This window comes from Oryzias latipes, chromosome 23, assembly GCF_053564925.1.
Source record: "Oryzias latipes strain Hd-rR chromosome 23, Olatipes_Hd-rR_3.1".
NCBI lineage: Eukaryota > Metazoa > Chordata > Actinopteri > Beloniformes > Adrianichthyidae > Oryzias > Oryzias latipes.
Window position 1 is genome coordinate 16,692,589 of NC_136259.1, and position 16,909 is coordinate 16,709,497.

General features: G+C 37.7%; 1 protein-coding gene across 17 annotated transcripts in view; it reads right to left on the minus strand.

Annotated features, from left to right (window-relative positions):
• LOC101162174 (ELKS/Rab6-interacting/CAST family member 1) overlaps positions 1-16,909 on the minus strand; it is a 123,211-nt gene that overhangs the window by 103,506 nt on the left and 2,796 nt on the right. For 15 of the 17 annotated variants that reach the window (XR_013653813.1, XR_013653812.1, XR_013653811.1 and 12 more), the window contains exons 2-4: positions 9,108-9,876; positions 7,811-7,888; positions 7,548-7,703 (exon numbers count right to left, since the gene is read on the minus strand). Coding sequence is in view for 13 of the 17 variants with exons in the window: in XM_078942211.1 (XP_078798337.1) it covers positions 7,548-7,703; positions 7,811-7,888; positions 9,108-9,614 (741 nt within the window). In the remaining 4 variants the exon portion in view is untranslated. The remainder of the gene's footprint in view (positions 1-7,547; positions 7,704-7,810; positions 7,889-9,107; positions 9,877-16,909) is intronic. The other 2 variants (XM_078942204.1, XM_078942202.1) reach the window with 1 other exon arrangement.

Consider the following 16,909-nt stretch of genomic DNA (forward strand, 5'->3'; position numbering starts at 1 on the left):
CAAGGCGGGAATTGAACCTGCAATATTACGTTCATGGGTCGACCGCCCTACCGCTGCACCACGGCTGCCAATTTTTGTGTGGTCTATATATCTGCATGCTCAGCTTCTCTTTGATTTGCTGCCAACATCCCCCTAACACCTTTTCTTTGGACTTTAACTCATTTCCAAGGGAGTTTCAGAAAATGGTTCACTTTCTATCACATTGATCTTAAAGTCAATAGAGCGCAGTTCACATTAAATAGCAACTGGGTTTTTATCAGGTTAACTTCAGTTAATCTGACTTCTCCAACTACTATAGTACATTTCCAATAATATTAAATAACAGTAATAGTATTAGATGATGGGAGGTTATTTAACCTTTCAGATCAAGAATCTATAAGTTCCAGAATCTTAGAAGACTCACATGGAGAAGGGATAGGCAAAAAATAAAATAAAAAAATAAAACTTCAACTCTGAGAGAGAGACTGAGAGAGGCTTTATGTGGTCATGAACCACAGAAGAATATAGAGAACAGTCCGTGTTTATCAGACTTCACTGTAACACTCTTACTGATTATGTGGTGATGTAATAATGTCTTATTGCTGCTTCTACAGGTTAACTCTCTCTGAATGCAGCATGTCAAGTTATTTTTTTATTTTATTTAAAAGTTGACCCAAGAAGGACTTTTCTGTCTCATCTAATCTTTCATCTGAAAGTAAAGAGCTGCCGAGTTTTAAATGAAATCACAAATGTGTAACTCACATATGACCAGGAACCAGATCACTATTACAAAAAAACCCACTGATTTTAAAATCTTATTTTTAGTTTTTTTTATACTTTGCTTCTTATTTGTATTTTGTTCAAACTGTGACCCACTCTAAAGAAAATTGTGTTTTTAGCACTCTAAAAAAGTTCTTGTGGCCTTTTAGTCATGATGGAGAACACATATAAAGAAAACGAAGCCTAAAATTGCATTTCTGAGAATTTCTTTATTTAAATTGTTGTGAGTCAGGAGCAGACAAAAAAATCCCATTGGAAAAAGCTTTTAGTAGTGACATCGCAAATACAACAAGCGGGGCACAAGCCCCCTTCTGATGCAACCACTTGTAGACAAACAGATCCATGTACGTCTTCGTTTTTGTCATCTGAGCTGGAATCTGGCTCAAAACTCCACAATTTCTCACCATTTTTGTTGCACTGGTGATGTTAGGTTGTGACGGGCCGTAAGCTAGCGGAGCACTCAGTTATGGATTGGGAGGGGCTGTGCCCACCCACAGTGTCCCCCACAACTCAGAGGTGAATTTCTAATGAACAACTGCCATTCTGCAGGAACTATGTCCTAGAAGACAATAGGTTTTATGATTTTGCCTAAAAACGTCATAATCACACTTAAAAGACCATTGGGAAAGCATGTAAAATAGAAAAAAAGTTGATCCCAGTGGGTCTCTAAAGGGTCTATATAATGCTATTTTTAGGTCTTTTAAAGTAAACAAAATCCATATATACGATAATATGTTACCTTTGGCACACTAAAGAACACTTTTTTATTTTATTTTAGTTGTTTTTCTGAGCTCTTTTTTAAATCCGGAATTAAGACGACTCGATCTTTAAGGGCACCGGCTTTCGCTCCTTGTGGGTGCCGCGCATTTTCTGACATCGTCCTAGAGTTGGCCTCAGCAACGTATCTGCATCTCGCCCCACGAAAACAACCCACATCCAAACCTTTGCAAAGATAGATGTGCATATTGTGCAAATAAAATCCATAGTTTTTGCCGATTACCCCTAGCTCCCCGGAGAAAGTGTGCGTTTATTTTAGCCTGGAAGGGGCTGTTCTCACGTGTCTACGTCAGCTCGTTTTCATGGATTGGGAGGGGCTGGTGCTCAGAGCGCAGGTTTTTAGAGGAATACTAAGAAATGCATGAACGGATCAAAATACCACTTTGGGGTTTCTTTTCATGAGGAATGAACACTATAATACACTAAAAACCTAAAAAAAACTGATTTAGAATGGTATAGGCCCTTAAAAAAATGTTCAAACAATAAACTGCTGGAACTACTGTCTTACTAAAACGTGTGCATGAGTAAACCATCTAGTGAGTTCAAACAACATTATTGGTAAAACAAGCTAAAACACCATTATGCTCGAATTAAAGTCATCTTTATTAGAACAGACACAAACACAAAACTGCCAGCACTTCAGCTATTAGCCTAAATAATACAAGAGAGTGGAAATGAAGTAGCTGAAACAATGCAACAGCTGATGGCAACTTCTGTTTTAAAACATATAACTTCCAACAGAGAACTCCAGCCAAGTACCTTCAACAAAACACACAAACTATCTTGTGTGAACAAAAACACAGAGTTCATATGCTTAAGAAATTCATGTATGACTGTGTCCATCTGTTCCTCCTTTTAACTTACACAACCCTGCACACACAAAAGCTAGATTGTCCTCATGTGTGTGTTAGGCTGCCAACAAGGACAAAGACTGCCTACTGGTACCACCTTCCTCTCTGCATACAAACACACCCTACATACATGTGAGCATATCGCCTCCAACATGACAAGAACAAATTAGCGGAGCCACATCTCCCTTTTCAGGCGTAATGCACAACCTCTTGGCCCATCAGAATGTGTCATTCGCACTCTACTGCTGAGGTCACATGGCTGGCTGGGAGTACAGTGGATGATAGATTGCATCTAGCAGTGACACAAGTGGACAAAGTGGTTGTTGTACAGCTGTGCAAAGACAAACCATGCAGAACCAAGAGCAAGAGGTTCATTCTCAGAAAGCTCAATTTGAATAGACAAACAAAACAACATTGTGTTGTATTGTTGAAGGTTGGGCATCGCTGAAAGAAATCATAGATTTAAATGTCAGATTACTCTAGGATCTTTGTTTAAAAAAATGAACAAAAAATGATTTAGGAAGATATGCTGTTTATTTTTTACTATTGGAAAAAAGAGGGAAAAGATGGGGAATGTTTAGAAAGTGAGGCTTCAGCATTCCAGAAATTCCTACATATTTTCCTTTTTTCCAGCTTCTTATTCTCTCCGCACAAAAATGTTTTTCTTAGCTAATGTGATCAAAGAGGTGGAAAAAAGCAGGAGAACACATCTGCATGAGTGCTCAGGGCTAATGACCACATGACAATGACAGGGTAATGCATTTAGTGTCAACAGACTGATTCTGAGAATGTTTATTTCCCCGGACTACACTTAAGATAGGAGCCATCTTTAAAAAAAAAAAAAAAAATCACAACATCTTGTTGGGTTTGTGCAAGTCTGGTTTGTTCCGATGTGTTTTGGGAGAAACTGGCTCCACAGGCCCAGATGGAGAGCTGCGTCAGAAGAGTCCGGCAGCGTGTGTGCAACAGACCAGGAGAAAAAAACAAGAGATGGAAAGTGTAACACCAGTGAGTAGTGCGTGTGATAAGACAAAACTACTGGACGTGAAAGAGCAAGGGGGAAAGCAAAACACAAGAAAGGAAACTGCACCACAAAAGGAGAGCCTGATTGAATCCTTTTCGCTAATCTAACAAAAAACAGACTCCCAGTTCCTCAAACTGAACACACACCTTCCCCAGTTTTGTCAAGTGAGAACTCGCAATGACTCACAACTTGCCCACATTCACAGAGCAACCCACTGAATGTGCTTTCTCTCAGCATCCCTCAACTCATTCATAATATAGTTTAATGACGATATGGTTCTATCTCAGATTGGGCCATATGTAATAAAGTATATTTTAATATTGTCTAAATATTCTAAGATGAGTGAAGATGAAATTGGACAGGTCTATTTTAAAGGACACAAATAATCACAAGTGTTTTACAAGAGTGAAGTACATTTTCTTCTTTGTAAACACATCTTTGGGTTTCGACCATTGACAGTGAAGGAGAACTGGATCGTGACATCACCCGAAGAAAATGATTGACTTCTGGCTCATGACAACATGCAAAGAAATGTTCCAAATGTACTAAAACTACAATCTCTCCAGTTACTGAACGTCTTCAAAACATAAAAAAGAAACATTTTGTTTTATTTTACTGTTTTCTATGTTTTTTTTTATCTTTTTATGTTTCCAATAAACATATACATTAGTAAAAAATAATAAAACTATACTAGAATGCCATTTACTCATGGCTATATGTTAGTTTAATTGTCATTGTCACTGGTACAATAACATTTAAAAAGTGTTTTTGGTCAGTGCAACATTTATACATTAAAACAAAAAATTGCCAAGATAAAATGTACTAATAAATAATACATGATAAATAAAAAGTGCATCATTACTCAATTACTCATCTGTAAAAAAGCTAAATAAATCAGTAGAGATGTGTCTAATGCACATTTTCCAATTCAGAGCTAAATAAGCAGGTGACTGATGTGAAAGTGAATTCAGGCTCCTTTAACACTTTCAAACTGTGGCTTTGTGCCTTAGGTTTCTTTTTACAATGTAATATAATTTATCTTCTCAACATGTATTTAAAGGTGGTTTATCAAAACTACAAAGATTGTTTTGAAGAAAAAAAACAGAAATCTCCTCAGTCCAGAGAGAAGAGGAAGAGATAAAAAGAGAAGCTGGCGGAAAACAGATGAAGATAGGGAGTCAAGCATGAAGACAGAAGTAAATAAAGAGAAGGGAGGGGTGACTGTTCCCCAGGAGGGGCGTAATCCTGCAAACATGCGTGCATGCATGCCTGTACGACTCCCTCATTCCAGGTTTACCAGAAGCTAACTTAATTCAATTTCTAACAGTAAGATGATGGCAAAGACAGAAACTTGTGGGAAGGAGGAAGCAAAGCTGACTTAGCATGTGAAGACAGAAATAGAATCGAAGGAGAATGACTAAGCGGTGAAAACAATATAAAAGCAGGAAGAAACAAAAAGCCTGCAGTAAAGGGAAAAAGCCAAATATTTCTCAATGTTTTTTATTGGATCTAAATAATTTCATACGTGCCTCTGCATGTACATTTATTCATCCAGGGGCACAAACCCAAGGGGGATGAGAGCAAATGTCAGAGCCACTGAGGGTCTGGGAGCAGGCCAGCTGCATGAAAGATTAATCAACTTATCAGTAGCTACTTAGTTCATCTAATCCATACAAAAAACATCATTTAGATGAATGAGAAACACACATTCAAATTCAAAAAATCATGTCTGCGTTTCCACTGAAGAGAAACATTTTTTTTTTTTTATATTTAAAAAGCAAATGAAACAACACATACCAAGGCCAAAACTGCCACCGTTTTGTTCTTGAAAAAAAAAACAACTAAAAACTAAAGCACTGTGCGAGACTACGGCTGTGCATGTGTGCAAGTCAACTCTTGTATAATGTTTCACCCTGCTGCCAGACTCGTTGAGTCTCTCATCCAGATGGTTGGAACACCAACAGACAGCTGGAGGTCCCTAACCAGGCAGCCAGGCTTCATCTGCGTCTTCTCCACATTCAAACACATCCAGCACAACAGCCCATTACATTATCAGGACAAGCTCCATTTTCCTCTACAAGTTAAGTAAATACAGCAAAGTACAAGCATTATATAAAGCATTATAGGAGGTACAGAAGTAGGTAAAAACGTTCCTACCTATGTTTTGATGAATAAAGTCTGTATTATTCTGATTCATCATTTTTTCACAGCGTAAACAATAATCCTGTCCATAACCAGATCCAATGATGGTGATTGTAACTAACCCCTAACTAAAAAACTTGAAATAGAATAGAATAGAATACATATTTATTGGTCCCACAAAGGAGAAATTACCTTGTTGCCTTAGCACTATCAAAAGCAGCAAATAGATAATAACACTAAAAATAAACTTAAAAAATGAATAGCAACAATAAACTTACAACCATAAATCTACAGACTGATTAAATATCAATTGAAATGCTGCATTTAATGCAACAATCTGCCATGACTGAATGACAGCAGTATCATTTTCTTTTTGTGCTTGTTAAAAAAACTCACCTTAATGTTAAGCTACGTTCACACCGGCCTCGGCAACTGAGCGATGATTTAAATGAAAAGTTTCAGTTTAACCTGTGTTTTGAGCTTCCTCGTCTAAAACTCTCATGTTTACATGTCGCTATGCACATTTTTAAGTCCATTTTCAGGCTCTACGTAGAAACCGGGCCTTTATTGAACGCACGCTGACTGCTTAAACTTCAAACCGCTTTGACCAATCAGGGACTTGGATTTGGATTGGGAATTGTGCTTTGTGCCTGGCCAGAATTATATGGCACTGAGTTTTTCCTAAACCAGAATAGAGCCATCAAAGACAAAGCCTGGAGCAAGATTGGTGATATTTGCACCGCTTTGACTTTTCGCACCAAGCCTTCTCCAACTGTAGGTTGCAGACATGAACAAGTAAACGGTAAAAAAAACTAAAGAAGAAGAAGAAGAAACCCCTCCCTGCTTATCCAGTGTGAACACCGTTTGCTAAAAGCGTGTTCATGAAACTGCATATACCATGCCCACGGTGTACATGGTTATACAGACCAAAGCAGCATATCCTGCATCATTAATCAATCAAGTTATTTGTCCCCAAAGGGGCATTTTTGATTTAGGTCAATTCAGACAGAGTCAATACATCAGCACACCTAACCAAAGGTACGTGAAGGCTTTCAAAAGGGGTTTCTTTACCTTCATCTTTTGCTTCTGCTTTTTCAAGCTGATTTCATTTTTTGTTTTGTTTTTTTTGTTTTTTTAGTTATTTTTTTTTCCATAAAGTTTCCCTGCAGACTGTTTTTGTTGGGAATAAATATACTTTCATGGGTGTTCCTCCGTTTGACTGTAGGTTAGTTAATGACGGACCGTTTCTAAGCAATAATAATAATAATAGAAAACCAGGTTAAGCTAAATTGTGCACCTTTCTTCTCCTTGAACTGCCTTTCTTGGGGGTTTTATAATAATAATAATTGGTACTTTATTCGTCTCCGCATTTGACCCATCCCCTGGGGGAGCGGTGAGCTGCAACCAAACTGCGCTCGGGAGGCAGTGGCGCTAAGGGCCTTGCCTAAGGACCCTCACTGGGTGATGTTCATTGCTCGCCATTGATATGGTAATTGACTCAGTACCATTGTTTATTCCCCTCCGGGAATAGAACCCTGGATTCCTGCGTGGTAGCCGCTCACCTTACCAACTGAGCCACCCAGCCGACAAAACCTTCTACTCCTAAAACGTGCATCTATCCATCTCAGCTACTGAAAGGTGAAAGTAGTTTGCCGGTCCACTACAGGGCCACATTTAGACAGACACACTCCTGAGGGAACAGTTTATAGTCACCTGTGAAGCATGTTTTTGGGTAACAGGTAAAGAAAGTCCACACAGAAGGGATCCCGTGAAACATTTGTATTTATTGAGTTTGAACCATAGAACACATTTCTGAGTATTATTCAGTTAATTTCCCTTCAGTAATGTCACATCTTTCAAGCCATGCAAGATGCAACTACCAAATATTTGTAAAGCCATTCAATTTCATTTTTTCTTTCTTTAATCTATGCTTTTTTCCCAGGGAGACTCAGGCTAGTGATCTTTGTTAGGACAAAACACAAAAATGTTCTCACCTGTGTTTCCTCCTGCACCACTCTGTACTGCTCCTTCCAGACTCCTATCTTGGTGGCTTCATCCTTCCTCAGCGCCCTTTCTTTCTTCAGTTCTGGACTCCAGAATGTCTTAATTGAGTTCATGGATGAGCTCAACTTGGACTCCTTGCCTTCGAGCTATATGAAAACAAAAAGTAAAGGCATCGTTTTTGTTTAAATTAGGTGTGTTAGCAAAGAAAAAAGAGAGGGAAGACAACGTATTATGTTGTAACTTATTCGATTACCTCTCTGCGCAGTAGTTCATTCTCTCGTAACACTTCTCTCAGTTGAGTCTGTAAGTCTGACATGGCACCATCTCTCACCTGGTCACGCACACAAAAACATCATTTTTTAGCACACTAGCAAAAGAAAGGTATTTTGTTTTTGTTTGTTCTACTATTTGACCACAGTTACAAAGTCATATGATTCAGTCTCTCTGAACATCAGCTGATCTCAAAAACAGCACTTTAACCACCTCTATAATGCGCTTTACAAACTCTCTGCAGCCTCAAGTCCTTCTTTTTCTTTGACCGACTGATGAAATCAATGATTGTTTGATTTATAAAGAGTCCAGGCATTCTGAATTTGATTGAACCAAAAGAACTGCTGTTCATAATTTATTCAGTTTCTGCCGCACCGTACATTAAACATTTATAAATAAAATTTCTTGTTTATGTAAATGTTTTATTTAAACACTGTTTTGGGGCTAACCCTAAAAAACAGTTTCAGAAAGCAACTTTAAAGAACAGCAGATGGATTTATTTTTTGAAATAAACAAAACAAGCTATTAAAACAAATAGCTTGTTTTAAGGTAAAAAAAATATCTGATGCTTAATAGGACACAAATTTAGACAAAATTAGTAAGGACAAAAATAATTCTGGGAACTGAACTACACGCCGTCACAAATCGCTTAGATCATTTTAGAATAATGTGACCTTCTTTTTACAAGACTCCTTTTTTCACCACAGTTATTACTATAAAAAGTTAGAGCTAAAACAAAGTAAATTAACACAAAGAACACCATACTGTAAAAAAAAAAGAAGAAGCAAATCCAGGAAAGTGTGATTTCTTCAGAAGCTTTGCTCTCAGGTAATGACTCATGGTGCAGAGACAGTGTGAGAACAGAACTCAAAAATACTGTATGAATGCTCACTCTGATCTGGTTTTATTTATTTAGCTCAAGGAAAATGTAATTTCCTCTAAAGACTGCTGAGTTCAGCTCAAGCATCTCACATTTTCAAACAGGAAGAGAAAAGCATAGCTGCATGACTATATATCTTACTGTGTTTTATTTTCTGCGTGGTACCTCACTGCTTCCTTTTCCTGCAGAATTTAAACTCTTAAAGGATAACAAGACAATAGATTGTTTATCTAAAAAGTTCATTGCAATTAAATGAATTTTATTGAAATTTGCAATAAAGAAGCAGAAAAGGTTTTTTAGATTGTGCGATGGTTTCAGTGTAAGTATAATGGTCCAGTCAAATGTCTAAATTCTCTTATTTGCATAATATAGAATAGAAGGGACCACAGTGGTGACCCACCTGTCTCATGGAGTGAGGCACAGTGGCCGCCTGTGGGGACTGGCTTTGCAGATCTCCTCCAAATGTTATTGCGTCACTTAGCATGATGGCTCCAGAAGTTCCCACTCCTCCACCTGTGTTTATATTAGGACTGCTCCCCATGACCGCTGCCCTGACCCCGTAGGGCACCCTGGCTCCAGCTCTGCCCAGGGTCATGGTGTTTTTTGGCATCGTGGGATTCAGTGCACTGCTCAGACTCCCAATGCCAGCTGGGTCTTCTGCTGTGTCAGAGAAATACATGGGGCCGCCGGTGGCGTAGGCGGCATTCAGAGACTGAATGTTCTCCATGGAAAGAGTTTTCCCGCTTCCAGTGAGTCCGCCGGTGGAGCCGCTGCCGCTGTTGCGTCTGTGGGCTAGCCGGGGAGAGCGAGGGAGGCGTGGTGAGCGGCCGGGACTCCCAGAAGCGGAACCGTTCCCATTGGATCCAACCACATCCAGCTTTGAGACGGAACGGGAACTCCCATACATGGTGAGGGACTCGGTGTTATCTAATAAGTCAAGGCTGATTATCAGTTACTCAAAAGGGCATTTGTTAAAATGGGATGAAACTCAAACAACCAAGGATATTGTGTTGTTGTTTCTCCCTAGCTGAAGTATGATGTTGTGTAAAGCTAGCTGGGAATGAGGTCTTTCCAACACGAGCTGGGATCCATGGACTTTGTTTTCACCAAAGCATCTCTTCAGATAAAGGCAGCCAGATGATCCACACAGTCTGAGATGATGTGATCACCTAAAGACAAAAAGATAAAAAGAACTCTGATCAATAAAAACTGAAGATAAGAGCACTTGCTGATTAACAGTCAAAGCACCTTTTTCATAGGTGGCGTTTCAACACACTAGTTTTGTAGTATTTCTGTTGTACCTTGATGCAAACGACAATAAAGCCTTTTATTTCTATAAATAGAAGAAGAGACATAAATTAACTATTCACGTGTAACAAAGGTTACTTTGTGTAAAAACAATACAGTTAGGAAAAACATGAATTTTCACGACTTTATTTTAATAACCAATTAGTTCAGATATTATGTAAAAAAATGCATCTCTAATAAATTAAACAAGAGTTTGGTTATTTTTAATTGAATGATTTTTTTCTTAGTACTAAAAACAGAATGTGCCGCATTTTTCTGAGTAAAAATCATGATTTTATTTTTTCATATTTTAACCGGGGGTGTGACTTGATTCTTTTTTTTATTGATACCAACAGCCGCTAGAGGAAACGTAAGTCTGTGTATCAGTAAAGTGTGCAGATAATGTCTGATACCGTATTTTGTTAAATATGTTTCTCTTATACTCCAGTGCAACTTATATATAGATTTTTGGTCTTTATTGTGCATTTTTTGCTGCTGTGACTTATACGCCAAAACATATGCTAATTACTGGCGAGTTTGTCTGTCTTTCCATCTTTTTTTTTTCTTTTGGACATAAATTATGAGCCTTGGCTCTTGAAAATCAAGGGTTGTGAGGTTATTTTCAACTTTCTGATGTGGATCCTGACCTCCCAGAGCTCCTAAAACTAGTCCCATTTTGGAATAAAATGTTGTTCACTCAAACTGTTTAGCATTTTCCAAGTGCCCTCTAAACACATGGGGCAGATAGACTAAAAAGCACCATGGCTCCGTCATTTTGCGTATCCATGGAGACACTGGTGTCATTCTCGGGTCAGTGGAACTGTTGGACAGACACATCAGTCATCTGATCACAGTCTCTCTTTCCTGGAAGCAAACTGGAAGAAAAGCTGATCTCAATGTAAAAAAAAAGAAGAAGAAAAAAAAAGCTAGCTGAGGTGGCATCACCTTTGGGCATGACATTTGTTAAAGAATGAGCAGATGTAATCTTGCCTGTTTTATGGAGACATTTTGGTTTTAAAAAGGTTAGCAAAACATGAAGCTAATGAGAGGGATTAATTCTGTGTTAACAAAAGGTTAACAGAGCAACTAACCACTAAATGGGGATGTAAATCATTATCAATCCAATTTCTCTGCATAAATGGTCTCTTGTCAGTTTCTAGGCACCGTTGAATCAAATTAGGCCAAAAAGCATCAATCAAGGGGTTATCTTGCCTTTCAACAGTTATTCCTCCTTTTTTTGTTTTGTTTTTTTGGTCAGATGCTGATCTCTGTCCAGGGAAACACAGACACATGGTGACACGTAAACAGGGACCATCTGGTCCTTTTTTCCCTTCAGGCCTAAAACGCACACCTGGAAAGAAACAGGCCAGGACTCAGCTCTGACACACATGCATTCAAGGCCATGGCTGACTTTGTGAACATCTACAGAATCTGGGCCAACAAAAATAAACACTTAGATCAATGATGTATAAAATAACATGCATGTTGGCTTAGGGGACCTGATCAGTCAACAAAAATCAAACATTACATGGTTTAATCAGGCAATGAGGAGACTGTAGACACCTACGAGATTAGGTTGAGTGTTTGTCCTCTTCTCATGACCAGATGACCCGCACATAATTTATATGCCCCAATTCTCACTATAACAGCTTGTTTAGCTTTTTTCAGGCACTTACTGAACATACATCCACTGCAGTTGGAAGGTCACCAATCTCTGCAAGAACTAAACAAACAAGAAGATTTTATTTTTCTTTGACCTGAAGATTACATGGAAATTACAACACTGACCAACAGATTTGACCCAGTTTTAAGTCTAAGGGTCACAAGAACGAAATGTCAGCACACCCCATAAATGAAGCCCATTTAAGGGCTTAAAAAGCTGCGGGGGAGCAGCCCCTCTAACTGTCACAAGAATCAAACATTTCTAAAATAAATGTTTAAAAAATGAAATAAAACAAGGAAACAATACATCTATGATGCAGTTGGTGTCATGAGATCCAGCATATGACTGACCAAAAACCATCTGTCCTCACACTCACCGACACTCCTGCTCTTTCACACAAATATGTGAAACCACTGTGGTTTAACCTTAAGAAACATCTGTGGTTGCATTAGGAGCTCTGAAATGAATGAACAACAGCTCTGAAGCCTCTTTTGGATCTCTGAGGATCTACACCTCTATCTGAGCATTTATGACAAGCTCTTATTTAAACCTAAAATCCAGAAAGTTCATGGAAATCCACAGTTTTTCACCTCAAAGCAGAGACCAAAGTCAGTTCTTTAAACACTTTTTTCATTTGTGTAATCTTTGCCTTGTTGAGTGAGGTGCCACAGAGCAACGCTGTAATGTAAGATGTTCGGAGTCTAAGGAAACAAATATGCTACAACAATTTTGCAAAATAAGTTAATTATATTGTTTGTTTCTTTTTAAAAGCTCAAAAATTGTATGAAGATCTACAGCAGCATACTTACTGAGATTAGCTTTTCCTTAGCATGCAAAATAAATATTATTAGTAAGAAAATGTGTTAAAAAATAAGCTTCAAACCAAGTTTACAGCTTCCTTCTTCCGTAATGGAAACAAGGGTGGCCTTTTCTGATCACTGATTCTGTAAAAATCTTTACGTTTTTCTTTTATAACCTAAATCAAAATCAAACCTTTTAGATTTTATGATGACTTTCATTTTAAGCTACAATATTTTCTGGGGCTCTTTCTGAAACAGGCTACAAAAATGAACCACTATATCCTCTTCAACCTTCAATTCCATACATCTCAGCAGAAAAGTCTGTCACAAAGCCCAAACAGCCCTCCAGTTTCATTTACTTTTCACATAATTTCTGTTTTAAATCTACAAAGTAGCAGCAAATCCCTAAAAGATTAAATAAAGTTTTAATAGTGGAACAACAGATCATTTAAGACTAGATAAGACCTGTCAGGCTATTCTAAGCTGACAGACAATGCAGATGGAGAGTTCTGTATCATTTGTCTTAGAAAACTGAAAGTAATATATATATATTTTTAAAATGGTAGGCAGAGACAGAACATATGCACAGATAGGATGGGGTTTTCTTGTGATGGTGAGCTAAAATACCAGCAAGCATATGACATGTTCTCTTTTGCGGCACACGCCTCCTCTGATCACTCCATTCCTCGTTCTGACTCTCACTTGTCTCCTCGATGCTTTCCCTTCGTCTCACTGCCTCTACACTTCACCATCAGCATTCCTGAAGGTGTGCGGCGTGTTCTATTTATGTGAAAACCCCATCCGTCTGTCACCCAGCACAATGTGAAACGCATACCCACAGACTATACTTAGATGGCTGGCATTCTAGCAAAGAAAGTTAAAATATAAAAAAGTTTTTGATGCAAAATATTTCTGCGATCCAAAACTCGTAGTTTATGTGAGGCCTGTGTTGGGGAACGACTCACTTTTGCCTTCTGGAGTCCCATGATTTCCAAATGATTATTTTAAAACTTTCGATCTGCTTACGTCAGTGCAGAAATCACCAACTAAAACCTTTTTTCTTTTAAACTGCAGATTTTACCACAAAGTTATTCTGCATCATTTTAAATCATTGCAGCATGGAGCAGCTCAAAGCAAGACCACAACCCATAACTGCACCTGGACCAGGGGTCTTCAGGGTTTGAACTAGTGTCTTACTGTCCAGAAACCAGAGACAGTCAAAATCCCGCTTCACATTTTAGAAAAATACACTTTTTAATGTTTTGAGGCCATTGAGCCATTTACTTATAAACGTAGCTCTAAATGTTTACATTATTTGAATTATAACCATGTTATATTTTTCCATGTTTAAGAATTTTAACTTACTTTTGACAGCAACACATACAGGTTCTTTCCAAAATAAAATACGCCCTGTGTCAAATAAGACTGTAAAAAGAAAAACTTCCCCCTATTCATATTCTACAGCCGTTCCAATGTGAAGAAATATATTTTTACCATAAATGTATTTCATGTTTATGTACAGGCGTTATTCCTTTAGTTTGTTCTAGAGTTTTGCTCTATCAAAGAAAACAAAACTATTGAAATCAGTGGAGATCCACTCCCTTTTTGGAGGTAAACCTGCAGTGTTAGTCAGGGAGATGCAGCTTTTACAAAGGTTTTCTTTTTTCCAAACCAAAAAAAGCAGTTGCTGAGCACTCGATCTGTTTTAGACAGCAGACAGGCCTTTTCTGGAGCCTGACGTTCAACAGAAATCTGAGCAATTCAGAGAAAATAACCTGAGAATAGCAGAAACACTGAATAAATTATTATATTTGAGCATTTAATCAAGGCTGTTGAAAACTTGGCAATAAAAAGCAGGGAAATTATAACCCTTATTGTATTATTATGAGGATAATGCATTTGTGGAAAGAATAACAGAACTGAGTATGTGGATCATGCGATGATGAAAAAACTGCCAATTCTTTGCTGCCTTTGACAGCGCTGTTGCTTTTGACTCAGTCAGGTGGCTGGTTGCCCAAGTCAGAACGATGTGGTGAACGAAGGACATTTATTAAATGAATCAGCTCTCAAGTACCGTTGTCTGCTACAACTTTGTAGTCGGGGTTGGTGGAACAGATATTGGCCTCTGCAGAGAAATTGTAACCATTTTTTCAAGGAGACAACCCACAGAATGAGCTCTGTTACTCGTCCCACACACACAAGTTTCCCACCAATGTGCAGCCATTTCAACGGGTAATGAGCATGCTTTCCAACTGAATGATTAATCGCCAAGGAGGATTGTTACAACCGAGAAATACTCTCCCAAACACAGATTTATTTATTTTTGAGACACATTTAGTAATCTGATGGGGATCACCAAACAAAGAAACAAAAATATACAGTAATTGTTTGCTTATAATTATGGCGTAAATAACTTCTAGAACTGCCAAAACAAATAAATTAAGTCAATTTTGAATTCTAAACTCATTTGATTGATGAATTTATTAATTTCAACTTGAAATTATTCATGAAATTTTCATTCAAACTTATTTCATTTTTTTTGTTGCATAAGTAGTGTTATGAATGGAGACAAATGTGAAACTTACAAATATAAACATGAAATTGTTGCATTTAAAACTAAATGAAAGCAGTTTTTGACCAAAAAACTATAAAATAGAATAAAATACAGTGGAGAAAAAATTATTTAGTCTGCCACCAATTGTGCCAGTTCTCCCACTTAAAAAAACGAGAGAGGCCTGTAATTTTCATCATAGGTATACCTCAACTATGATAAGACAAAATAAAGTAAAAAAATCCAGAAGACTGTCTGATTTTTAAAGAATATGTTTGGTGGTTATGGTGAAAAATAAGTATTAGGCCTAGCCAGTCTCCAGATTTCAACCCCATAGTAAATCTCTGGAGGGAGCTGAAAGTCTGTGTTGACCAGCGACAGCCCCAAAACATCACTGCTCTAGAGGAGATCTGCATGGAGGAATGGGCCAAAATACCAGCAGCAGCAGCTTGTGAAAACCTTGTAAAGACTTAAAGAAAACATTTGATTGCTGTTATTGCTAACAATATAACAAAGTATTAAGTATTGAGTCGAACTTTTGTTATTGATCAAATGCCTATTTTTCACCATAATTTACAAGTAAATTCTTTAGAAATCAGACAATGTGATTTTCAGGATTTCTTTTCTCATTTTGTCTCTCATAGTTGAGGTATACCAATGAAAAAATTACAGTCCTCTCTTAAGTAGGAGAACTTACACTATCGGTGGCTGACAATACCTTTTAGCCCCACTTTACATCTTTTAGACTAACACTACATTCGCACCGAGAAACACGCATTCAACACTTTTAATAAAAAAGCTATGTATAGGCTCGCACATTAATGTTTCACCCTTATGCATTCAAAACTTGTTATGCAAGTTTTAAAGCTGGCAAGAGCCAAATCTGCCATTTGAGTAAAGATAAGTAAGTAATGATCTATTTTATAATAATTAATTGGTTTTAATTCCCCATTTTTTGCCATTATAGTGCATTATTTTTGGTTTTAGTATCTATACAACTTAGTTATTTTATGACAATATATATAGAGAGAAGATGTGAACAATTTGCAAAACTACTATTTGAGTTTAAGCAACAAAATGACAATGAATGTATGGACTTCCATATGTTTGATGAAAAATGCTATCCAGTGATGTTTTTCTCAGGAAAAAGGAAAAAAGTAACATGAACCGTTTAAATCAATGCCAAACTCTGGTGACTGGGAGGTGTTATGTCAAGAAAACACAGATGTGACACTGATAACACCAGGTCCAGTTTATTGTGTGCCACAGGAAATTAATCCCAAACTAAACTCACAAAATGTACATGAAATTATGAGTTTGAAAACCTACAACACATTTGCACACCAGAGCACACAAAATGCTTTTTCCACGGAGACACATTCCTGTTATCTAATCTTGCCTTCATAGCAAATACAGTAAATGTACTGCTGGGGCTTGTCAATTAACACAGAGGCGGGAAAAGAACAAAACTAATTCAGGAGAAAAAGTGAGAGCAGAACTCCCCCGGGCTCCTCCTGTGAGGAGGAATGTGCTCCTGCAGTCAATTTGCCAGATTAAACAGGAGTAAATGGAGTGGAGGAGGAGGTGACCTAACTCAGGCAATCTTGAAAACAAATGACTGTCACAGTAAGGTGACGCAAACAAATGCTCCCTCCAAAAAAAAGCATAAGCATGAATTTGAAGAAATGCTTTTTAGTTGACTTTAACCCTTGATATGCAACCAAATGTGCTTGTGCAGAGCTTTTGTAGCATCTACACAACCACTTTTACGAAGTGACAAACCAGTTGTCCACACACTATTATCAAAACCATGTTTTGAATAAGATTTATGTCATTTTCCTGCTCAGATGGTTACATTTAGAAGTGTACAGTGAGCTTTAAATAATGAATAATATGCAACA